Genomic DNA, 25,938 nt, shown 5'->3' on the forward strand with positions numbered 1-25,938 from the left:
GAATGTCCAGGAGGAGATGTCCCAGGAAGATGTCCCTGGGAGGAGGTGTCCCAGCCTGACTTGGACATTACTGTATATTAATTCTGGGAACTTTGTCTCCAGGTGGGCGCTGGGAAGAAAGCCGAAGCTGTAGCCACAGTAGTTGCTGCAGTGGATCAGGCCCGGGTGAGAGAGCCCCGAGAACCTGCACACGTGGAAGAATCCTATGCTCAACAGACCACTGTGGAGTATGGATATAAGGAACACGTTTCCACCACAAAGGTTCCTGAGCACCCCCAGCGTCCAGCCTCGGAACCCCAAGTTGTCCCTAAAGCAGTCAAGCCTGTGGTGATTCAGGCTCCTTCTGAGACTCAAATCAAAACTACTGATCAAGTGGGAATGCACATATCGTCACAGGTGAGTGCGGACTGCTGGCTCTTCACCCTCCTCATGGAAACATGACCTCCACCGCTGTGCTTACCTGGCGAATGCGCTATCACTGGGTTTCATTTCAATGCAGATCAAAAAAACTACAGATCTAACAACTGAAAGATTAGTCCATGTGGATAAACGCCCTCGCACGGCAAGCCCTCACTTTACTGTTTCGAAAATTACTGTTCCCAAGACAGAACATGGATATGAGGTAAGAAACTACCAAGTATGCTAAAGAAATGGTTAGCTCAGTGAGAATAAGGATCCAACAGATGATATAGTGTTCCTTGGTGTCAGGTCACCGTGCATCCCTCTTTCTCATGACGGTTGTGTGGAAGGGCACTCAACATACCCCGTAGGTGTGGTTTTCTGAAACTTGTCCAGCAGAGGGAGCCCCAGCACCTGGTGGTAACCTTCCATAGGGGAGGAGGAGTCACAATCCATAGCCCTCTTTCACATTTCAGGGGGAGCTCACGTTCAATTGATTCGATTACTATTGTTCTGATGATTTTGTAAATGGTGATGTCTTACATGGTATAGTTTCCCTTATGCTGTGAGACATTTCAGAGTAACAACAGAAAGTATTTTAGTAAGGTAGACACTGAGAAATCACATAACACACAAAAGCCAGAGGTAGTCCTGTGGGTGGTTGAATCGGATTGCAGAATCAAGCAGCTCTACATATGTGTCTGATTCTGTTCCTTATTATCTTTGTCATTAGGGGAAAGTAAAAATACAAACAAAATGCATGTAAACTGGCAAGTTGACAGCACATAATAACTTTAAAAAGTACTGCGTTTTTTTTTTCTAAGAACTTATCTTAGAATCCAAACCCTACAGGTCTTTGAAGAATTACATATAAGGTAGATATACTGCCTATATTTGAGGTGCTTTCAAATTACTATTGAAGCCACATAACTGCAGGCAGAAACAGTGTAAAAACAGGAAATCTTTAAAATGTTTTTTCTGAGTGTCTCCATTTTCACTTTTCACATAGAATTGCAATTGAAACCCAAATGTGAAATTTCAAAGTAGTGTTAAGCTTTACCAAATATTTTAACAAGTTCTTAACTTTGAATTCCCACTGTAATATTTTTAAGTGCAGCACTTATCAGGACAGTTACATGAAAATTCATGGTCAAGCTTTAGAAGATCCTGGGTTCTTTATAATAGCTGTAAAATAAATTCTTATGACTCTTTAAAAAATGACATTTTAAAATTTATTTTGAAAACTAACAGGAAGTAATTGGCTTATCGCTGACTTTTTTATAACTGTAAGAGTGATAATGACAGTATTAAAAAGCAGACCACAGAGATAACAGACAGCACAGGAATGCAGCTAGTGGCCAAGTGCCTCCAACTGATAACCATGTGACAATTAAATGACTTTATTTTCGGACTCCATTCCCACTCAGGCATCGATAGCCGGTAGCGCTATTGCCACACTACAAAAGGAGCTGTCAGCCACATCTGCGCAGAAGATCACCAAGTCGGTGAAAGCTCCTACCGTGAAGCCCGGGGAGACCAGAGTCAGGGCAGAGCCCACCCCTTCGCCTCAGTTTCCCTTCGCGGACATACCAGACACTTACAAGAGCCAAGCTGGCATAGAAGTGAAGAAGGAAGTTGGGGTGAGCATCACCGGCACCGCGGTCCGTGAGGAGCACGTGGAAGTCCTGCACGGGCGTGAAGCCAAGGTTGGTGGCAAGTTGCAAGCTAGGTGCCAACTCCACTCCCAGAGCAGAGCGGCCAGGCAGGAGTGTCGCCTCCTCCTTTGCCATGCTCTGACTTCTTGCTCCCCAACATGTTGTGGCTCAGAGGACTTTCTCTCAAAAATAAATAAATAAAAAACAAAAAAAAAAATACTTTTCGTGACTTACCACATGTCAAGAGTTATCGGATTTCCCCAACCCTAATTTCACGAGTATTCTTCTAACGTCCTTTGTAAAAATTGTAGGTGACAGAAACAGCAAGAGTGCCTGCACCTGTTGAGATTCCTGTCACTCCCCCCACTCTCGTCTCGGTGAGTAAAGGTGTCGATTGGACCCTTCTCTTATTGAGGTAAAGCACTTCCATGTGTGTTTTCAAAGCCAGTTTCTCAGACTTCTAGGAAAATTGTATTAATAGGTTTATGAATAGGGACCATTATTTTCACACCATACTGTATTTGGCAAAGAAAAGGAGAATTCTATATGCTGAGTGGGATTCCCATATTCAGTGGATCGAATGAGGTGCCAGCACATGTCAGAGGGAGCTGTTGAGACTTAAGGGCCAATCCTGTCCTCTTTGAAGTTTTTGCCTTGCCATTAGACAAGGCACACAGAAACAGCCTCACAAATAGAGACAGTGATAAGCGACTCCGCGGAAGACCTTGCAAGATGCCAGATGTACTGCAAGGGGAGATACAAGGCAGAGCAGTGTCCACCGGGTGGTATTTGCTACTACACCTTCCAGCTTCCTTAGGATTTGAATGTGTGACAATGACAGGAGGTGGGAGCAGAGTTTTCTGATTATGTAGTATTAATATAATTCCACTGTAGGGAGTTGGAAGTGCCTCACATTAATTTCAAACTGGGAATATTCCAAGTTTCAAAGGAGTCTCTGTGCTTATAGTTCTGGAGTCCTGATTAAAAAGTATTTTGTGGCAATGAAATATCCAAGTTCACAGCCCATCTTCCTTACGCTGCCCAGAGATGACTCATGCAAAAGCATTGCCGGGGAGATGGCTCAGTAGGATAAGCGCTTGACTGGCAAATGCAAAGATCTGAGTTCAATCCCCGGTTCTGAAAAAAAAAAAAAAAAAAACAAACCATTATTATTTTCTTTTTCCTCTCCCTTTAGGGCTTGAAAAATGTAACTGTGATAGAAGGTGAATCTGTCACCTTGGAATGCCACATCTCTGGACACCCATCCCCCAAAGTGACATGGTACAGAGAAGACTACCAAATCGAAAGTTCGATTGATTTCCAGATAACCTTCCAGAGCGGGATCGCTCGCCTCATGATTCGCGAAGCCTTCGCAGAAGACAGCGGGCGATTCACTTGCAGCGCTGTGAATGAGGCTGGAACCGTTAGCACGTCCTGCTACCTGGCAGTGCAGGGTTAGTGGCTGCCCTTTCCCTGAACAGATTCTGCACACCTGATACAGGTGTTGCTTTTTGGAATTAGGGTAGGCTGTGGGGTCCTCTCAAGTGACAGTGCTGAGCACTGTGATTCCTGACAGGGGTCACTCAGGAAACACTGAATGGCTCACTTCAATGAGAAATGTTTGTCTTCTAGTGTCAGAAGAGTTTGAAAAAGAAACAACTGTGGCTGAGAAATATACCACAGAAGAGAAACGGTAAGGCATTCTTTGGCCAGTGAGCTGCTGTTCTAGTACAGGGTTGATGCTTTATTCCCTTAGCATTGGCCAAGCTGCAAGCTGGAAGCTAATAAGGAATGGAATTCTCTTTCCAGCTTTGTCGAGTCAAGAGATGTGGTCATGACTGATGCCAGCATCTCAGAGGAACAGGCGGGCCCTGGAGAACCCACTGCACCTTTCTTCATTACAAAACCAGTGGTGCAGAAGCTGGTAGAAGGAGGGAGTGTTGTGTTTGAATGCCAGGTTGGTGGCAACCCAAAGCCCCATGTCTACTGGAAAAAATCTGGTGTTCCACTCACCACTGGATACAGGTATTTTGATGGCTGAATGATAGAGTTCTCTGAGGTCTGTGTAATGTGTGTACACAACCTAGAAAGAAGTGGGATTTATGATTCCATCAATCTTAGAAGGCAGAATCTTTCACATGGAGCCTTCAGAGAAGTCTTGAGGTTTCCACATTTTTATACAGTTTTACTTAGGACAAAGCTAAATGACAAAAGTGGATGGAAGATGCATTGCTTTGTATTTTAGTTTATCCACTGACAGAGTTATGAAATAGAAACTTTCTTACACACATTATTCCTAAAGAACTTGATATTCTTTCAGTAAAAGCATCTAAAAATTAATTCACTATGAAACAAGGGCTAGGTAATGAAGAGCAAAGCTATGAAAATCTACACTAATAAACTGATTGCAACTGAGTATAAAATTTAATTCTGAATTTCCTGTGATTTTTTCTTTAAGTCAGAAAAAGCCAACCTGATCATCTAAAAGTATAGGTGTCTTAATTTAATAAGAAGAAATATAATTTTCCAGAGACTCATATAAAATATTTAAAGCAATGTATCCTATTAATTATTCATTTGTTCCTCAACTGAAATAATGAACAAAGAGAAAATACCTGTTTTTAAGTGACCTCGTCATTTACTAGCATAAACGCTGAAGCCACTTATTTTCAGCTGCACTATTATATTCTTACTTTATTAATTATCTAAAGAATATTGCCAAATATCTAAGTATTTCTTAAAGTAACAATTTTAGCTTGCTTTTCCATCATTTCTCATAGCTATACATTTTCTTAGTTTTTATCCATTATATAATTAGAAGGTATGCTAGAATTTAATTATCTGCTTGGGATCATTGAATTTTGTATCATAGATCCAATTACCACAAATGTAAAATTTTGTTACTCACACAAAGTTATTTATGACTGACGCTATCAATTTATTCATTTATTCCCACAAAGATACAAAGTAAGTTACAACAAGCAAACTGGGGAATGCAGACTGGTGATTTCTATGACTTTTGCTGATGATGCTGGAGAGTACACCATTGTCATTCGTAATAAGCACGGAGAAATTTCTGCATCTGCTTCCTTGCTTGAAGAAGGTACGAGCATCTCTAGTGCTCATGTATGTGACAGAAATGAAATACAGTGAAGCGCTATGGTCTGTGCTGGTGGATCATCCTGCACAGCATCCCTGTTCTAAGACTTCATCTCCTCTTTCGGCCTTGGCTGCACAAGAAATATTTGAGCCCAAAGGGCCTCAAAGTCAAATCAGGGATGAACTTCAGAAGTCATAATAGTCATTTCTATTTGGTGTAATGGGTAGCTTCTGTCTTTGCCTCCAAAGATGCAGGGATTCTAGGCCCAGTTGCCTTCAGTCCGGGCAAGGAAGGTTTGAGCTCAGTGAAACAGTGGTACCATGCAGAGCATGAGCCTTGCCTCTTTGGGAGACCACAGCTCCCCGCCTCCAATGTGTTGTTGCCAGGCAAGCACGTATCAAGCCGAATGTTGCTAAGCCTTCTGATATATGAAAGCAAAGCAAGAATTTAGGACTTTTAGTATTGATTTAAAAAAAAAAAGCAGCCACATTCATGCATAGCACCATATATCATTAGGTCTCCATTGACTGCTGACACTCACAATAATCATCCACATTCTTTCTCATCTGCTCTGCTCCATGTCCTTTAGAGAAAGTCACCTCATCTCCTGCACTTAATAGCTAAAATGCACAAGGCTCAGGAAGGTAGATGAATAATTAACTACACAGCAAACCAGAAAGACCTGTAGGGTAGATTCCAAATTACTGTTGACACAAAATTCTGTCTGTAACACTTTGGCTTATTAGTGTAAATTTCATTTCAAAATTCAAACTAACATTTCCTGAGTAATTTGAAGGTAGAGATTTAGAAAATATGGCTTTTTGTTATCTGGCTTTTTGTTCCTTTCCCTGGCAAATGGCTTGCCTGAATGAATAGAGACACAAATGCTTTTACTGAGAACAACAAAAATTAATGCGTGCTCTTAACTCCTAGCTGATTACGAGTCACTGATGAGGTCCCAACAAGAAATGCTTTACCACACACAAACAACTGCCTTTGTTCAAGAGCCCAAAGTTGGGGAAACAGCGCCTGGATTTGTATATTCTGAGTATGAGAAAGAGTATGAAAAAGAACAGGCCTTAATTAGGAAGAAAATGGCCAAAGATACTGTAATGGTCAGAACTTATGTAGAAGACCAGGTAAATATAATCCTAAAAACTTAGCCCACTTTCATAAATTCCACTTACCTCCCACAATACCCCCTTTTGTTTATTTGTGTGATGTTTTAATTTTCCAGTGATGGGTCCAGCTTAGGAACTACATATTTGTAGATTCAGATTCACTGTTGACAAGTTTCCTTAATCTTCATGATGTGCTGCAGCTGAAATTTGAGAAACAAGGATGACATTTATGCCACAAAATACCACTTTAGAAAGAGAAATTCCACAAATTCAATAGATGTCAGCACAGCAAGATCCTTCCTTGATCTTTATGGTGAACAACACCCAAAACCCTTATGCTCTGCAAATAGCATTTTACACAGGATGCTGCAGTATCACTGGAAAAGATGACTTTCATGCAGACTCAAAATCAAAGCAGAACAAACAAAAAAAAAAGCCTTTGGCATCTTCTTCTAGTTAGACAGATCAGTGAGCCCCTCTTTAAGCTAATACATATCCTTAAAGAATTTGTAACACCAGGGATATAGCTTTTTAACATATCATCCTTTTGCCACCTAGGAATTCCATATTTCTTCCTTTGAAGAGAGGCTTATTAAAGAAATTGAATACAGAATAATAAAGACTACCTTAGAAGAACTTCTTGAAGAAGATGGAGAAGAAAGGATGGCAGTTGATATTTCTGAATCTGAGGCTATTGAATCAGGATTTGACTTGAGAATCAAGAATTATAGAATTCTTGAGGGAATGGGTGTCACTTTTCATTGCAAGATGTCTGGATATCCATTACCCAAGGTAAACTGTAAACATTACTCATCCCATAATAAAGAGACACACAATTTACATACCATAACTGTTGTAGCCAAACTTTATTCATGTATGTGTGATACTCTTAACAGATTGCATGGTACAAGGACGGCAAGCGCATCAAACATGGAGAAAGGTACCAAATGGACTTTCTTCAAGACGGCAGAGCTAGTCTACGGATACCTGTTGTTCTTCCTGAAGATGAAGGAATCTATACTGCATTTGCCAGCAATATTAAAGGAAATGCAATTTGCTCTGGGAAGTTGTATGTTGAGCCTGCTGCACCCCTTGGTGCTCCAACTTACATACCCACACCAGAACCAGTGAGCAGAATCAGGTAAGACTGGTAACAATCTGAGTATTTTAGTTCTTAAGTTACATTGAAACAGAAAAAAATCCTAGCAGAAAATTGCTGCTGTATGGGAGAAAAATAGACAAATGAAAACACAAGAGCTGAAGTGTCACAGAAATTTAACACAGCCAGTACCAATAAGTTCCAAAAATTTCCATTTCTTGGCCTTTCCTAAGAAGAACAAAGAATTTTTTATCAGTGTAGCATACTATTCATTTTGCTAGTGCTATACGTAATACAGTAATGGCTTTTGTTTATTTGCATGGGATCTTTACAAATGTTAACCTTAACTTATACAACAACATAGGAATTATTGGTGCTATTTTAGAAATGTAAACACTGAGATTCTGGGAACCTGTGACATTTGTGTTAGGTCATCTAGTGATGGTACCAGAATTCTGAATCCAGACTGGGGTGGCTTCAATATATGGAAAGGGTTTTATTTTGTTTCCAAATATAATTTCTATGTTTTTACACTTTTTAGGTAAAAATATATATTTTTTCTTTTTCAATAAGTTGTGTATATTTATTGGCTAATTAAATTAATTGATACTTATTAAGATGGTTTGGTAGTAAAACCAAACAGGGATGGTGGTGAGGTACAGCATTAAGGATGGTTTTGACCCTAAGCATCTGGATATGTTAAATGACTACTGATCAGGATTGAGGGCATAAAAATAACATAGATTTGTGAACAAAAATATTTTATATTCTATTTTTGGATCTTAGTGAACATGAAGTGCTTTCTAAAATGTATAATAAATCCAAAATCAAATGACAGAAAGAGATTTATTTTCTTGAGTTTTCTGTATGCCTTATGAAAATATTGTTTTGCTTTTGATTTCCAGGTCTGTGTCTCCACGTTCAGTGAGTCGGTCTCCTATACGAATGTCCCCTGCGAGGATGTCTCCTGCAGGGATGTCCCCTGCACGGATGTCCCCCGCACGGATGTCCCCCGCACGGATGTCCCCTGCACGTAGACTGGAGGAAACAGATGAATCGCAACTCGAGAGACTGTATAAACCAGTCTTTGTGCTAAAGCCTGCTTCTTTCAAATGTTTAGAAGGACAGACTGCCAGGTTTGACCTGAAAGTTGTGGGCAGACCTATGCCAGAGACCTTCTGGTTCCACGATGGTAAGTGTGATAAGCTTCTTTTGCTTGTGAATCATGAAATATAAAAACAAACTTATGTGTGTGTCAGACAATCAAATATCACTACTTAAATCTGTTTTTGCTCTTATATTTTGACAGGCCAGCAAATTGTCAATGATTATACCCATAAAGTAGTTGTTAAAGAAGATGGTACCCAGTCCCTGATTATTGTCCCTGCAACACCCAGTGATTCTGGAGAGTGGACTGTGGTTGCCCAAAACAGGGCAGGCAAATCTTCAATTTCAGTGACATTAACTGTGGAAGGTAAAATCAAATAGAACGAGAAGACCTTATCACTTGGCTTTTAAACAGGTCATTTCAACCTTGCCCACTCTAAATTATGACTTCTCTTTCAGCTGCGGAGCATCAGATAAAACCAGCATTTGTGGAAAAACTAAGAAACCTCAACATAAAGGAAGGTTCCCGACTTGAAATGAAAGTCAGAGCTACGGGGAACCCTAATCCTGACATTGTATGGTTAAAAAACAGTGACATCATTGTACCTCATAAATATCCAAGAATAAGGTAAGTTTGTCTGATAAAAATAAAACTAAGGTTATTACACAAATATAGTAATCAAAGAAGCAATGTTAATTTCTATATTGATGTTCTTTTTCACTTTGTATAGGATTGAAGGAACCAAGGGGGAAGCTTTCCTGAAAATCGATTCCACTGCCAGCCAAGACTCTGCCTGGTACACTGCCACTGCTATTAATAAGGCTGGCCGGGACACCACAAGATGCAAAGTCAATGTGGAAGTGGAGTTCGCAGAGCCTGAGCCAGAGAGAAGATTAATCATCCCACGAGGGACATATCGAGCAAAGGAGATTGCAGCCCCAGAACTGGAGCCCCTCCATTTGCGATATGGTCAAGAACAGTGGGAAGAAGGTGACCTCTATGACAAGGAGAAACAACAGAAACCATTTTTCAAGAAAAAACTGACTTCCTTACGGCTGAAGCGCTTTGGGCCTGCGCACTTTGAGTGCAGGCTCACACCTATTGGAGACCCAACGATGGTAGTGGAATGGCTGCACGATGGCAAGCCACTGGAAGCAGCCAACAGGCTCCGAATGATCAATGAGTTTGGGTACTGCAGCCTTGACTATGGAGTTGCATACTCTAGGGACAGTGGTGTCATTACCTGCAGGGCCACTAACAAATATGGAACAGATCACACATCTGCTACTCTTATTGTCAAAGATGAGAAAAGTCTTGTGGAGGAATCTCAGTTGCCTGAGGGGAGGAAAGGCTTACAGAGAATTGAAGAATTAGAGAGAATGGCTCATGAAGGTGCACTTACTGGTGTAACAACAGATCAGAAAGAAAAGCAAAAGCCAGACATCGTTTTGTTTCCAGAGCCAGTGAGAGTGCTGGAAGGGGAGACAGCTAGATTCCGCTGCCGAGTAACAGGCTACCCGCAGCCCAAGGTCAACTGGTACCTCAATGGGCAGCTCATTCGCAAGAGCAAAAGGTTCAGAGTCCGCTACGATGGCATCCATTATCTTGACATCGTGGACTGCAAATCCTATGATACCGGGGAAGTCAAGGTCACTGCAGAAAACCCCGAAGGTGCGATAGAACATAAAGTGAAACTAGAAATCCAGCAGAGGGAAGACTTCAGGTCTGTCCTCAGGCGAGCTCCTGAGCCAAAGCCTGAGTTTCACGTGCATGAACCAGGAAAACTTCAGTTTGAAGTGCAAAAGGTAGATAGACCTGTGGAAAGTACAGAAACCAAAGAAATTGTGAAGCTGAAAAGGGCTGAAAGAATTACACACGAAAAAGTGCCCGAAGAATCAGAAGAGCTGCGTAGCAAATTCAAACGCAGAACGGAAGAGGGCTATTATGAGGCCATCACTGCTGTGGAGCTCAAGTCCCGCAAGAAAGATGAATCCTATGAAGAACTCCTGAGGAAGACAAAAGACGAACTTCTCCACTGGACCAAGGAGCTAACCGAAGAGGAAAAGAAGGCCCTTGCAGAAGAAGGCAAAATCACGATTCCAACATTTAAACCTGATAAAATCGAACTTAGTCCTAGTATGGAGGCACCCAAAATCTTTGAAAGAATCCAGAGCCAAACAGTGGGCCTAGGATCTGACGCACACTTCAGAGTCAGAGTTGTGGGGAAACCAGACCCTGAATGTGAATGGTACAAAAATGGTGTCAAAATCGAGCGGTCTGACCGCATCTACTGGTACTGGCCGGAAGATAACGTTTGTGAATTGGTTATACGAGATGTGACTGCAGAGGACTCCTCTAGCATCATGGTAAAAGCCATCAATATAGCTGGGGAAACCTCAAGCCACGCATTCTTACTTGTCCAAGGTGATTTCAAAGTCTCGCTGGCCCTGTCTCTGAATGTTCATAAATACCCATTAGTTTTTTGTTTTTTTTTTAAGTTTCTTTTCCCCATTATTCATCTCTGGATTATTCAAATTGTGAATTTAATTTAATACAACAGGCTTTCTTTTTCTTATAGCCAAGCAATTGATCACTTTCACACAAGAATTACAAGATGTTGTTGCTAAGGAAAAGGACACCATGGCAACCTTCGAATGTGAAACTTCAGAGCCATTTATCAAAGTGAAATGGTATAAAGATGGCATAGAGATTCATACAGGAGATAAATACAGGATGCACTCAGACCGAAAGGTTCACTTCCTCTCTGTGCTGACCATTGATTCTTCTGATGCTGAAGATTACAGCTGTGTGCTTGTGGAAGATGAAAATATCAGAACAACAGCTAAACTTATTGTTGAAGGTAGAAAATGATTTTACCATGTACTTACATTTTAATGCTACCCTTATTCTGTGATAATATTAGCTGCACACTTTTGCACAAAAAAAATTCTTTGATGGGGGCTGGTGAGATGGCTCAGTGGTCTAAAGCACCTACTTAGAACAAGCTTAGCAAAGCACAGGACCACGGTTCAATCCCCAGCACCACATGCCAGCCAGCCCCGCCCCCTGGTGGGCTGAGCTGGCCACTCACACTCACTCACACACACACACACACACACACAGAAATAAATAAATAAAATTTAAAAAAAATTCTTTGAGAATCACATGTGGAATTATATTCCTAATTATGAATTTTAACAATCTGGATCTCTCATAAAGCAATGCTTTGAAGTTTTTATTAAAATATAACTCTCTCCTTTCGCAAGTGATTTAAAACTTAAAATAGCTCCTTTTTATTGAAAATTTCTCAGTCTATTAGTGCATATTTAGGTGCTAAATGGGTGTTCTATGAGACCTTATCTCTCTCCTAATTCTATTTTTTAAAAATAATTTTATTGAGAAACAATAGCAATGAGACAGTTTCAAAACCGATTGCTAGCACAGTTTCAATAATTAGTACATTGCATATTGTTGTCTTCTTAGTGGTTATTCATTGTACAAGATGCGGACATGATATCCTATCCACAAACACTATTTATTAGAACACATCTCTCCATTCATTGAATTAAGAGAATGCAGCTGTGTATCCATCCTCTCTCCTAATTCTAGATGCACAAGGATTTAATTAGTCCTTACCTTATACTTCAGGTGCTGTTGTTGAGTTTGTGAAAGAACTTCAGGACATAGAAGTTCCAGAATCATTTTCAGGAGAGTTAGAGTGTATTGTGTCACCAGAAAATATAGAAGGCAAGTGGTATCATAATGATGTGGAGCTCAAATCTAATGGCAAATACTCAATCACATCTCGCCGTGGACGTCAAAATCTTACGGTCAAGGATGTCACGAAAGAAGATCAGGGAGAATACAGCTTCGTTGTCGACGGGAAAAAGACAAGGTGTCAACTTAAAATGAAACGTAAGTCCTCCTACTCCTGTCAGGCTGTAGCGAAGGAGCATCTTTATGGTTTATTGATACAAATGATCACACCTTTCTCTTTCTTCTCCTATTCTTCAGCCCGCCCCATTGCTATTCTCCAAGGGCTTAGTGATCAAAAAGTCTGTGAAGGTGACATTGTTCAACTCGAAGTTAAAGTCTCCTTGGAAAATGTGGAAGGTGTCTGGATGAAAGATGGCCAAGAAGTGCAGCATGGTGACAGGGTTCACATCGTGATAGACAAGCAATCCCACATGCTGCTTATTGAAGACATGACCAAGGAAGATGCTGGAAGCTACTCCTTCACCATCCCAGCCCTTGGTCTCTCCACCAGTGGGCGTGTCTCCGTCTACAGTGAGTGTCGCTGACATAGTTTTGTATTTGGCTTGCCAAGTGAGGTAGAGAAAGTTAATGAAAGGACATTTTAAACAGAATGCAAGTTCATAATTCTCTTATTTATGTCTATTTTTGCAGGTGTTGATGTGATAACCCCTCTAAAAGATGTCAACGTGATTGAGGGTACCAAGGCTGTGCTTGAATGTAAGGTCTCAGTCCCTGATGTCACTTCTGTTAAATGGTACCTAAATGATGAGCAAATCAAGCCTGATGACCGTGTACAAGCCATTGTCAAAGGCACGAAGCAGAGGCTGGTGATTAACCGAACTCATGCTTCCGATGAAGGTCCTTACAAACTGATGGTTGGCAGAGTTGAAACCAGCTGTGATCTCTCTGTAGAAAGTAAAGCCTGTCTCATTAAACTAAACAATATTTTAAGCTTTTTAATCATTCTGTTTTCCCAGTGTAATAATAACCAATCCATTATTTTGTTTCCCCAGAAATTAAAATTATCAGAGGTCTTCGGGACATGACCTGTACAGAAACACAAAATGTGGTCCTCGAGGTTGAGCTGTCCCACTCAGGAATTGATGTTTTATGGAACTTTAAGGACAAGGAAATCAAACCTAGCTCTAAATATAAAATTGAAGCCCATGGGAAAATATATAAATTAACAGTCCTAAATATGATGAAAGATGATGAAGGCGAATACACATTTTATGCTGGAGAAAATAGGACTTCTGGAAAACTTAATGTGGCAGGTTGGTACATACATCATTTCACCTAAATTCTTGTGTAAAGGGCAGCTGTTTTAATTTAAGAAACTGTTGTCCATTTGCCCCCCCCCCAAATTGTCTTCTGTTTTCCACTTCCATCCCTCTGCTTATGCTGATTTGTGAGTCAGAATGCCTCTTTCCTGGTGTGCCCTTTAGTATATACTTGTTTTCCCTGTTTCTACTTGTCACATGGGAATAAATGTCCTTCTCTGTCCATGCACTCCCCATCATAGATGGTCAATAAATGCTGGTTCAACTGAGCTTTATTTAAGCAATCTTACTGCAAAGATTCATTTTTAAGCATTCTCGCTTCTTGAAACTTTGCTTCTTTTGTTTCTTTCATTAAGTGAGCCTAATAAATATTTTAAATACAACTTAATATATTTGTGTATCTTTTTCATATGTCATGAAGAAGAAATAACCTCACTTTCATTTAGTTCAGCAGGAATTCTCAGCTTTAAGTGATGAATGAAAAGTATAAAACAGTTATTGATGAAAACTAGAAAACAATTAATTTTTCAGTTGGTTATAAGCTAAGCAGGAGCAATTAAGATATTATATCAGATTAAATTGTGTTGTCCATGGCATCTGATAGATCAGCAAGTCATAGGAAAAAGTATTTTACTTGATTTATTTGGTATGAAAGTTTTGGGTTTACACTTTACATTATCAGATCTTTCTCAGAGATTTGACTGTAAAAAGACTTAAAAACAAATCTCAGTTCTTTCACTTTGGTAAGGTTAATATGAATTACATATGCAAAAGAAAAAAATGAGTACTTCTGTGACTTTACTTAACATTTTGAAAGTACGTACCATCAGTCAGACACTGCTAGGAACTGTAGCTATGAAAATAAATTAGCTACAATATTTTCTTGAATAATTCAAAACTTAGGAAGTAACAGATACATAGTCAACTAAATTGTTCAGGCATTTATAATTTCTTTGGAATTTTGGAAGTACAGACAGTAAAGGAAATTTTTATGGAAGAGTTAACATTTTGTCAACACAGGTAATATATTCATTGTTTATTCCTGATCTGGACATTTTTATCTAGAAGATTTTTTCCCAATCGAGTATCTGACAGAGTCCCAGGAAATCTTAAAGGACTAAATAGACTGCTTTGGAAAAGGAGAAATTGAGTGAAAGGTCATCCATGTGGCACATTAGGTAGCATGGTTCTCAGAGTTCTCTATTAAGCAGTTGCTTTTCCTTCACAAAGTTTTCCTGATCCAGTATCTTCTGTGGCTATTTGTCACACATATTTAGAATAAGAGACTTCTGTGTATACGATTTGTGTTTAATCTGTTATCATATTAAGCAATGTACAAAATAGTTTTTAAATGTAATACTTGATACCACCCAGAGATTTCTTTAGTCTGTCAGTATTTGGGAGGCCTCACACCTGTGCTTCCCTTGTTCCAAAGGTGGTGCCATCTCCAAGCCACTCACAGATCAGACAGTGGCCGAATCCCAGGAAGCTGTGTTTGAGTGTGAAGTTGCCAACCCAGATTCTGAAGGCGAATGGCTGAAGGATGGCAAACGCCTAGTGCTGAGTAACAACATCAGAAGTGAGTCTGACGACCACAAGAGGAGACTTATCATTGTGGCTGCCAAATTGGATGACGTTGGGGAATATACCTATAAGGTCGCAACGTCCAAAACATCTGCCAAACTCAAAGTTGAAGGTAGGTGATATAGTAACAAGTTTGTCTTTTTCAAATCATATTCCTTTCTTAGCTGTTATAAAATAGTTTGACCATTTCTGATTACATAAATCTTCATTTCATACAATCATCATTTGCTAAGCCTTCCTTTTAAGCCACATATCATGAGGCTCCTTATTGTTTATTAACTGTGTTTATATGACGTCATTTCTTAGTTTCTGTAAAATAAACTAAATCAAACATGCTAATTCTCCAGTCTTCTTTCATCTTTCTCCAATCATGCTGCTAAATTACTAAGGTATGAATGTGCAAACTTCACCTCAGTCAATTATAGAAAACTCATTGTACAATGTCTACATCTAACTAGACTCCAGGTCGTCATAAATCATCACAAGGTGGCTTTGTAAACAAGGCATTGTGTAACTGCAAAATTCTAGACAACCATTGTTTTGCAAGGCATCTGGGCAATGATCTTGTTTAAGACTTGCTTTCCTTGGTAGTCATCATCAATATTCTAAATCAATCATTAATTCAACTTCAGCTGTCAAAATTAAGAAGACCCTGAAGAACCTCACAGTGACAGAGACACAAGATGCTATTTTCACTATTGAGCTTACACACCCAAACGTCAAAGGCGTCCAGTGGATCAAAAATGGGGTTGTGCTAGAGCCCAATGACAAATATGATATCTCAGTCAAAGGAACAACTTACTCTCTGAGAATTAAAAACTGCGCCATTGTGGATGAGTCTGTCTACGGATTCAGGCTTGGAAGGCTGGGAGCCAGTGCCAGGCTACACGTTGAGAGTAAGTTGACTGAAAACAACTCTACAGGTAGCCAACCATGGTTGCCATTCCATTAGCCATATTACTGAATTTCTCCAACTTTCCTCATCAGCTGTCAAGATCATCAAGAAGCCAAAGGATGTGACTGCCTTGGAAAATGCCACTGTTGCCTTTGAAGTCAGTGTTTCCCATGACACAATTCCAGTCAAATGGTTCCATAAGAATGTGGAGATTAAGCCTAGCGATAAGCACAGACTGGTCTCTGAGAGGAAGGTCCACAAGCTGATGCTGCAGAACATTTCTTCCTCAGATGCGGGGGAATACACCGCCATGGTGGGGCAGCTGGAGTGCAAAGCCAAGTTGTTTGTGGAGAGTGAGTAGCAGGCAATCCTAGGGCATTTCCTGAGGTTGTCTATGGTTTTGTTTGTTCTTTTGTCTCTGTTTTGCAGTATCTGTGTTTTAAAATGTAATGTATTAACTGAAGTGCTCTCTGATTTTCCCAAGCATTACATATTACCAAAACCATGAAAAGTATCGAGGTACCTGAGACCAAAACTGCCTCCTTTGAGTGTGAAGTGTCCCATTTCAACGTGCCATCCATGTGGCTGAAGAATGGAGTGGAAATTGAGATGAGTGAAAAGTTCAAAATAGTTGTGCAAGGCAAACTCCACCAGCTGATCATCATGAACACTAGCTCAGAGGACTCAGCCGAGTACACTTTTGTCTGTGGCAATGACCAAGTCAGCGCCACCCTGACAGTTACCCGTAAGTGAAGAATTGATATCTATGCATGTAAATGTATGCATGTGCTTGTATGTAAATATTCAGCACACCAGTGGCTATTCCTTATCCAACACTTCTCCTTCCTGATGATTTAATTTATTCAGAAATTCTCAATTAAAACTCTATTGTGTGAGGCTAGGGAGATAGCTCAGCAGTCTAAGCACCTGCCTGGCAAGAGCAAGGACCCAGGTTTGATTACCAGTACTGCATGCTATGCCAGCCTGGGAACTCCAGGTGTGTGGTGCTGGCCACCAAAACTAGGTATGGTGGCTCATGCCTGTAATCCTAGTACCAGGGAGGTGGAAACAGGAGGATCATTCAGAGTCTGAGCTGCATAGCAAGACTGTACCAAATACATAAATATTTTTTTTTTAAAAAAAAATCTGTGTATTCTCACACTATCACTCTGACTTGGGCACTAGTATCTCCACCTGGATAAAATTTCTAGTTACAGTGACATTGAAAGGCAACCCAAAAAGCCACTCTGTGTCCTATCACTCAGTTTATGCTCTTCCAACTGGCCTAACCCTACGTGTAGGAGGGATGCTAGCTCATGTCTCTAACACACACTAGAAACACTGCATGTTTTCACTCTGCACCTGTCCTAATGGCCATGATATTTATGTAGATTTTCCCTGGGTGTTTTTCCTTTCCCTTTGCAGCAATCATGATTACCTCCATGCTGAAAGACATCAATGCTGAAGAAAAAGACACTATTACTTTTGAGGTGACAGTAAATTATGAAGGCATCTCTTACAAATGGTTAAAGAATGGTGTGGAAATCAAATCCACTGACAAGTGTCAGATGAGAACCAAAAAGCTCACCCACTACCTGAACATCAGAAATGTTCACTTTGGCGACGCTGCTGACTACACATTTGTGGCTGGAAAAGCTACTTCCACAGCCACCCTATATGTGGAAGGTATGGTTTCAGAAATGTCATGTGCACAGAAAAAATATCAAGCATAAGATGGAAAATGTTGGTCTACCAATTGATGAACAGAGAAATAAAATGTGCAATATCACTTTCATGGAATATTAATCAGTAAAACTGATACATAGAGAAATAGGAACATTGCAAACTTTGTGATAAAAGTGGAGGAAGCCAGACACAAAAGATCATCTATGATATGCTTCTATTTATATGAAATGTCTAGAATAAACAAATTTATAGAGACATAAATCAGTGGTTGCCTTCAAGGCAGAGGTGATGGGACAAGCACCAGATATAATGGCAGGATACCTGATTTCTTTGGGGGGAAAATAAATATTCTAAAATTATTGTCATGGTTTCACGACTCTAAATGAACTGGAAGCCACTGGGTGAACTGTAGAATATATATATATATATATATATATATATATATATATATATATATATTTCAATAAAGGTATTAATGTTCTACATTCTATTTTCCAGCTCGCCATATAGAATTTAGAAAACACATTAAAGACATTAAGGTTCTTGAGAAGAAGCGAGCCATGTTTGAATGTGAAGTTTCTGAGCCTGACATTACCGTCCAATGGATGAAAGACGGTCAAGAGCTGCAGATCATAGACAGGTCAGTTATTTTGTCTCGCTGCAGGCCACCAATGCTCAATTTCTTTTGGGTCAGATCCACTGAGCTCTCGTTTTCACTCCATCCACAGGATAAAGATTCAGAAGGAGAAATACGTTCACCGCCTTCTGATTCCATCCGCACGCATGTCAGATGCCGGAAAGTACTCGGTGGTTGCAGGAGGCAACATGTCCAGTGCTAACCTCTTTGTAGAGGGCAGAGATGTTCGCATCCGAAGTATTAAAAAGGAGGTTCAGGTATTGTCTGCCTCACTGAGAATTTTGAGAAATCATCAATTATCTCTAGCCCATAGTTTCCTCTTAATTTTATTTATTTATTTTTGTATTTTAGGGAAAGGTCTACAGGGTATTCAGGGTTTCACTACTAGATCAGACTCATAGTGTTCAGCCAAGAGCTGGGATTACATGCATGCACTACCACTCCCAGTCTCAGTTGCCATCTCAGCGCACCCCAGGGGCAGGGCCAGCACGGCGGGCCTGGGGATCAAAACCCCCCCACCCCCCACCCCCGGCCCCTGAGCCTGCTTGCAGGTACTTTAATGAACTAGCTATTTAACCGGTCCCTCATGTCTTAACTTTTGATTTTTAAATTTTCTAACCACAGATTTTTAAAGATTGGAATCAGCTCATTGCTACTGGTTCAGAGTCTTCTGCTGACATCAGTGTAGTCACAGTTTGCACTCACTTAATGAATAAGCCTGTCCTCAGCAGCTGTCTAAACAATTAAAGCAGCTGTCGGAACTTCACTGTCTAACAAATGGCTACCTGCCAGGCAGCACCCACCGGAGAAGAACTATTGTGATGTTCACACATCAATTAGAATTAAAGAAATTTAGATGAAGCGGCATAGCCTCAAGTTACTCTGTATGAAAAGCCAGGCTTAGTGGCTGAGAACCTTTCCTGTGCTGTCCAAGAAGAATCCTGGTCCAGGCAGTGCTGCGTTCCTGGCCAGGATGCCAAGTACCTTGCTCTTTACATTCACAGAGCTTGTTTTTGTGCATTCCAGTCTTCTCGAGTGACTTGATTAATGCACGGAATATGTTCAGAGCAATACCATTCTAGTTTAATTTTAGTATATTGCTCACCCAAAGAGAATAGTACTTTAAAAGACTTTAAGCCGTGGTGGGAAATCCTTAAATGAAGGCTCAGACAACCTGGACATATCTTCCATCCTTTACTTTCCAATTCGGAACCTTGCACTCTTAGAACCAGGATAACAATTCTTCCCTAGTGCACCAAGTTCATAGGACACAAAAAATCAAGTTAAATAAACTCTGAAAAGCTACATAAATAATTGAAAGCTCCCGGATGTAAAATGTCATTATATCACTTATCCTTAATTAAGAAATAAACATTTAAAGGTGAAGTAATTGCCTCTATGGGCAACCCTGATAATTAGTGCAGGTATAAGCAGGATTCTCTACAAAATAAATCTGGGTACCTTTTATCCAGACCAGGGAGAAAAAAATTAAAAGATGCTATAATCAGCCAAGTTCTATCATAATGTGTAGCTTATGCATGTTCTTCAAATGAACAGTTCTTGAAATGGATTAACTAAAAGGAAACCAGCTGAGTTTTCAGCTTTCTATTTTTATGTTGCTCCATCAACAGGTCATTGAAAAACAACGCGCTGTCGTTGAGTTTGAGGTCAATGAAGATGATGTGGATGCCCATTGGTACAAAGATGGCATTGAAATCAACTTCCAAGTTCAAGAACGACACCAGTATGTGGTGGAGAGGAGAATCCACAGGATGTTTATCTCTGAGACCAGGCATAGCGATGCAGGCGAATACACCTTTGTGGCTGGAAGGAACAGGAGCTCTGTGACTCTTTATGTCAACGGTATGTAGCTCGAAACTTATGCGTATTTTGTGAATCTAGCACACATAGCACAAGCAGGGCTGAAACGCAACTCACCCTCCATCCATCTCAATTTGGGCAACGCCCTGAGGTTACTCCTGGTTCCATTGACCTAAGAAGAGCAAAAGTAAGAATAATAAAGACCCAGGAAATCTCTAAAACTCCAGGCTAGAGCACATGCATGTTTGATCCCATGGCAAGACCTTCAGTAACACTTTCCCCATTTTAACTTCATTAAAGATTCATACAAGGAAGGAACCACATGCTACCATGTGTGTGGTTAAAACTGAGTGAATTCTGGGAGAGTTGTGCCGGGTAGATGCCCTTGATATGACTCAGTACCCTGTTAATCATTTTTGGCACCTACATCTCCAGGGATATGATTGATAATCATATCTTGAGGCAGGGTACACCTCTCTTTTAAAGCCTGACTTATCTCTGTTCCTCCTGTCCCCTGCTGTCCCATTCACGCCACCTTTCCATTTCCATTGGCACAGATCTGTAGGCCCTGAGTGCACCTGCCCATTAACTTCAATAAATGTAGCTGCTTTTTGCTTTACCATGAGATGTACCCTTGTGATTCTCTGTTCACTGTACATGAGAATCTGGCATCTACACCGCCCCTACCCCAGACACCTCACACACAGTGGCAGATCTGTCTGGAGTAACACTCTTTATTAAGTCACTAATTTTCTGGTAGTTTTTGGGCAAATTCTAAAGAACTCCTAGTCCTCATAATGCAGCTGTGTTTATTTTCATGTTATGGAAAAGAAAGAACAGTTGTTAAAAGGAACAGTGAGGTATCATTTCCAAGAAGTGCCTAGTGTCCAGATTCTTATTTAGTTGCTCAACACAATTGCATGTCCATCGTGTGTTAATTATACTGCAAATGCTTTTCTAGATATATCCATAACCACTTGTAGTTCTGTGCCTTCCACTTTAACTGCCTAAGTATAATAATGCTTCTGCATAAATGATGGGGCCATTTCAGCCTCTGAGACACAAAGCCTCAGAGAACCCAAAGATTCCTTTCAATACCATGAAGGGCTGGGAAGGGAGCCACAGACAGTGTCTACGTGCATTAAGACCAGGGCCTTTCATCCTGGAGCAGGAATTCCACAGGCCACTAAGTGCTCTGAAGAGCCTGTAACTGTCTTCAGGAAGGTGCCATTAAATCTCTGCTTTCCTCTCTAGGCACCTTAGTGCCAAGTTTGCAGCTGGGCTAGATCTGAGATCTGGATAGATACAAAGAGAAAATGGGAGCTCTCTCCCATCCCTATCCAGGATTATATCTCTGAAGAAAAGAAAAAAAAAAACACTCCTGAGGTCAAGAATGAGTAGTGGAGGTCATTTTAAGATTCACAAAGGTGACCATTTGCCAAATATTGCTAAGCCCCTAGATGTTCAAGTGGTCATGACATCCAATTGTTTGTACCTCTGTGTAATTGGTGGGGAAAGTGATGAGAAGGAAATAGTTTTCTACAAGGGCATCAGACCCCAGCCTCAGATGACCTCTTCTCCACATTTTTGAGTATTTGATTTACCTAGCCCCTCCACCCCCCACTCCACTAAGAACATGCCTCACTTAACATGACCTGAAGGCAGAATTTTGTTAACTGGAGTAAGTTGCATTTATTAGATCTGAAATAACGTCCCTCTACTCAGTACTTACTTACTGCATTTCACTGGCTCCTCAATATAATGGAATGACTGTGACATCTATGTAGACATTTGTGAATCAAACAAACCTAAATGCAGTGAGCCACAAGATGTGCTCAAATGACTTCAAAAACATGGGCAGCACCTGGAAGTTGTGCTAGAATTCTTTTTGCTGTGCACTGTTGTGCCCACCCAGGAACCAAAGCAACCATATACTACTGAGGAACTTGGAACTCCCAGAACCCCTCCCCAGAATATAAAAATATATATATTTTTCAAAGCTATTTTCTCTACTTGAGAACAAAATCTCCCCTCTGAACATAGAATGTTCTACTATCAGCAGGCAGGTAGATACCAGGATTCCAAGGTTTTGCTTTTAGGCACATAACCACCCAGCAGAGGGTTGCCTGCTCTTCTGCATCTTTATGCTTTTCCATGGGCTATTTTCTTCTCTGTTTCCAGCTCCTGAGGCGCCCCAAATCCTCCAGGAGCTCCAGCCTGCCACGGTGCAATCTGGCAAGCCCGCGCGCTTCTGTGCCGTCATATCTGGCAGACCACAGCCCAAGATTTCCTGGTACAAAGAGGAGCAGCTGCTCTCCACTGGGTTCAAGTGCAAGTTCCTCCATGACGGTCAAGAGTACACACTTCTGCTAATCGAAGCCTTCCCAGAGGACGCGGCTGTCTATACCTGCGAAGCCAAGAACGACTACGGAGTCGCCACAACCTCAGCTTCGCTTTCAGTGGAAGGTAAGGATACCCTGCTACTTCCCAGGGGAAAATAAAGCCTCAGAGGCCAGTTTCTGTGCTCTCCTCATAAAACCAATTGCTCCCCAGCTTTGGAGGCACTCCATGGCAAAATTAAGACAAATTGGCATGCTCCCTTCTATAGGGTCTGCATGGTGACTTGATCGTGTGGTCTCTTTCCTTCAGTTCCAGAAATCGTGTCACCCGATCAGGAAATGCCCGTTTATCCACCTACTATTATCACTCCACTTCAAGACACTGTCACATCTGAGGGAAGGCCAGCCCGTTTTCAATGTGTAGTTTCTGGAACAGGTAGGTGTGTGAAGAAAAGCTATCATTGCCAATGTTTACAAAGAAGGATGTGTGAGGAAAAACCTCTCCCCTCTTCCTCCATCAAAAATATCTGGCATGCATAATCTGAAGATGATGGACATCTAACAGATTACTTAAATTATTGAATTAGGAATTAGATAAGTGTTTTCCTACAAAACTACTGTTTTGTCTTCTCTAAAAGGTGAAGGCAGTAAATTTTATGTGTTTTTTTACTGCACTAAAATTAGATCAGTGTTTTCCAGTAATCTTCAAAAAGTATTGTGTTTCCTTATAATTGCAGTTGCATTTTTATCATGTGATTGAAAAACTATTAGATTGACTACAATAGCGTCTATGTATGGCTCAAAAGAGTCTGTTTACGTGTAAGACATTATATGGACATGCTATATGAAAAGTACGTTCAGTCAGATGTGGCGGTGCATGCCTGTAATCCTAGCACTTGGGAGGCTGAGGCAGGAGGATTATTGTGGGTTCAAGATGAGCCTGGGCTACAAAGTAAGCTCAAAGCCAGCCTGAACTGCATAGCAAGACCCTGTCTCAAAAAGATGAGGGGAAAAAAAGTACATTCATTCCTTTGGAAGACAACATCCTATAGTGGTCAAAAGCAGACTTTATGATTAAAGAAGCTTTCTTTGAATCTTGGCTCCAACATGTGACCTTTAGCAGTTAAGTGACTTCTCTGGTTCTTTTCCCTTGTGAATAAAGTGAAGACACTATCACATTCACCGATAGAATGTACATTTCATGAGAGCAGGGACTCTGGCTCACTACCTACAGCCTGGTACCAAAAACTAGTGCCTACTCTAATGTCAGCTCCCGAAGGGCACGAGTGGATCACTATTGTAGAATAGTGCCTGGCACAATGAAGACCCTAATCAAATAATTCTCAAGGCATGAATGAATGACTGTCAAATGACCCCAATCACTAAGATTACGATTGGGGTTGCATTAGATAAATCAAGTCAGCACACACACACACACACACACACACACACACACACACACACACAGTGCCCGTAGTGTTATAATCTCTTACTGAGCAATAGCTGTTTCCATCTTTAACTTGGGTATATTTGCCACACAGCACCAGCTTTTCCCCACCCGGAAATCTGACCTGGAAAGATGAAATGATATATGTAGAACCACATTAAGCCTATTTTGGTTGCAGACGAAATAAACCACAAGAATAAATGATTGGTTTATCCTATATGAAAATCGCTTTTTCGTTTTCTTGGCCTTTGGGTGCCAACACCGAAGGGAAATTCTCAAAGCCTGAATATCTAACAGGGCTCTTGCTGCATTTGACTGCTTTGCTTACTGTGCTTCTCCTGTTCGTTTCTTGCCCCATGTCCACCTTGCCAAGGGCTGTTTTCCTACAGTTAGTATTTCAGTCGATGCTCTGACCTGACAGTTTCCTCCTCTAGAGTAGAACTGTTGATCTGAAAACCAAAAGGCCTTGTTTGGGCTGGGGAAATAGCTCAGTGGAATAAGTGCTTGCCTAGCAAGCATGAGGTCCTGAGTTCGATCCGTGGTACCACCAAAAAAAAAAAAAAAGCTGCAAAAGACCTTGTTTGATTTTATGAGCATAATTAACATATAATGGGTTTAAAGCACCTTAGCTGCCAAGCAACTGATGATGCATGCACTGCATTTGTTTTACGCAGCTGAAGAGAGGCTGTATAAACAGACAAGTCTAGTACTGAGTGAGCAATAGGAATAAATATCATGCATGCTGTCTTTGAAATACTGTATTTGAAAAAAATATAAAGTATCAATAAATAACTGACTTCATAATAGTTTATTAACACAACAAAGAAAATTTATTCTAAAATCAAATTCACTAAAGCTATACTCATTTATCCATTCAGTGAATTTTACAGGAAATTTTTCATCCAGATTAGTAAGAGCTAACTATATTTATATAATGGTTGTTGCAGACCTTCTTGTGCTTTTTCCTTTAAAGCATTGCAAAAATACATTTTAATACTTCTACCGTATTCTAGAATAGAAAGAAAAATCTTTCTTTTTTTAATGACTGATAGCTTTAAATGCTTGAAGGAGTTTTATAAATTCATTAGATTAGTAACTCTGTGTGTGGTGATATTTACAGAAATTTTTGAATCCTGTTGTAGACAAATTTCCTGTAGAATGAAAGTTAAGGGGCCAGGGAGATGGCTCAGTAGAATAAGCGCTTCCCTGGTAAGCACAAGAGCTTGAGTTCAATCCCTGGTTCTGCCAAAAAAAAAAAAAAAGTTAAATTCATTAAACTGTCAATAGCTTGTCAAATCACATAATGAAAATTCCCTGGGACTAAAAATATACCAAAAAATTCTGAGCAGATATTGCCTGAGAAAATAAATTCATTTCTCCTTTCCACAAATTGGTGGAGATTCTAAGACTTTACAGGACTTGGTTCTTGTTTTGTTTTTTGGGTTTTTTGGTAGAAAATTTCTGGTAGTTTAATTATAGGTTAAAAAATATGTTCTAAAACATTTCAAAATAATACATATCTTTAATCACTTCATATATATTGTCTATATGATAATGATTCATAAATACAGATGTAGAAATACAGATGCTTGTCTATATAAGCATGTCAAGACTAGACTTCTGCAACAGCTTGCTCTGAATCTTGTATATACATGTATGTAGGCATATTTGGTTGGGGATTATTATCATATAGACAATAATGAATATTTAAGGGGCCGGGGAGATGGCTCAGTAGAATAAGCACTTCCTTGGCAAGCGCAAGGGCCTGAGTTCAATCCCCAGTTCTGCAAAAAAAAACAAATATTTAAACATGTATCACTGAATAAAATTGCTTAAGGAGGGCATATAGTAAATATCTAGCTGTTGAAAGACCATCTTTAAAAGTCAGAAATCGAAACTTATATTGACATTTATAAGATGTAAATATGTATTTCTCCGGCCAGGGGGATGGCTCAGTGGAATAAGCACTTCCCTGGCAAGCGCAAGGGCCCGAGTTCAATCCCCGGTTCAG

The 25,938-nt window shown here is 40.3% G+C and overlaps 1 protein-coding gene across 13 annotated transcripts in view; it reads left to right on the forward strand.

Moving 5' to 3' along the window:
• Ttn (titin) overlaps positions 1-25,938 on the forward strand; it is a 274,946-nt gene that overhangs the window by 21,240 nt on the left and 227,768 nt on the right. For all 13 annotated transcript variants that reach the window (XM_023719078.1, XM_023719080.1, XM_023719081.1 and 10 more), the window contains 30 exons: positions 103-396; positions 500-622; positions 1,827-2,105; positions 2,366-2,431; positions 3,250-3,508; positions 3,687-3,747; positions 3,864-4,079; positions 5,015-5,157; positions 6,088-6,293; positions 6,834-7,067; positions 7,172-7,416; positions 8,280-8,566; positions 8,684-8,848; positions 8,941-9,109; positions 9,213-10,906; positions 11,061-11,342; positions 12,131-12,397; positions 12,497-12,769; positions 12,890-13,153; positions 13,252-13,512; positions 14,954-15,214; positions 15,735-15,998; positions 16,090-16,350; positions 16,482-16,742; positions 17,423-17,683; positions 18,182-18,323; positions 18,412-18,577; positions 19,952-20,183; positions 22,323-22,607; positions 22,791-22,916. In XM_023719078.1, coding sequence (XP_023574846.1) covers positions 103-396; positions 500-622; positions 1,827-2,105; positions 2,366-2,431; positions 3,250-3,508; positions 3,687-3,747; positions 3,864-4,079; positions 5,015-5,157; positions 6,088-6,293; positions 6,834-7,067; positions 7,172-7,416; positions 8,280-8,566; positions 8,684-8,848; positions 8,941-9,109; positions 9,213-10,906; positions 11,061-11,342; positions 12,131-12,397; positions 12,497-12,769; positions 12,890-13,153; positions 13,252-13,512; positions 14,954-15,214; positions 15,735-15,998; positions 16,090-16,350; positions 16,482-16,742; positions 17,423-17,683; positions 18,182-18,323; positions 18,412-18,577; positions 19,952-20,183; positions 22,323-22,607; positions 22,791-22,916 — 8,047 coding nt within the window. The remainder of the gene's footprint in view (positions 1-102; positions 397-499; positions 623-1,826; positions 2,106-2,365; positions 2,432-3,249; positions 3,509-3,686; positions 3,748-3,863; positions 4,080-5,014; positions 5,158-6,087; positions 6,294-6,833; positions 7,068-7,171; positions 7,417-8,279; positions 8,567-8,683; positions 8,849-8,940; positions 9,110-9,212; positions 10,907-11,060; positions 11,343-12,130; positions 12,398-12,496; positions 12,770-12,889; positions 13,154-13,251; positions 13,513-14,953; positions 15,215-15,734; positions 15,999-16,089; positions 16,351-16,481; positions 16,743-17,422; positions 17,684-18,181; positions 18,324-18,411; positions 18,578-19,951; positions 20,184-22,322; positions 22,608-22,790; positions 22,917-25,938) is intronic.

Source organism: Octodon degus, unplaced genomic scaffold (genome assembly GCF_000260255.1).
Source record: "Octodon degus isolate 3935 unplaced genomic scaffold, OctDeg1.0 scaffold00065, whole genome shotgun sequence".
NCBI lineage: Eukaryota > Metazoa > Chordata > Mammalia > Rodentia > Octodontidae > Octodon > Octodon degus.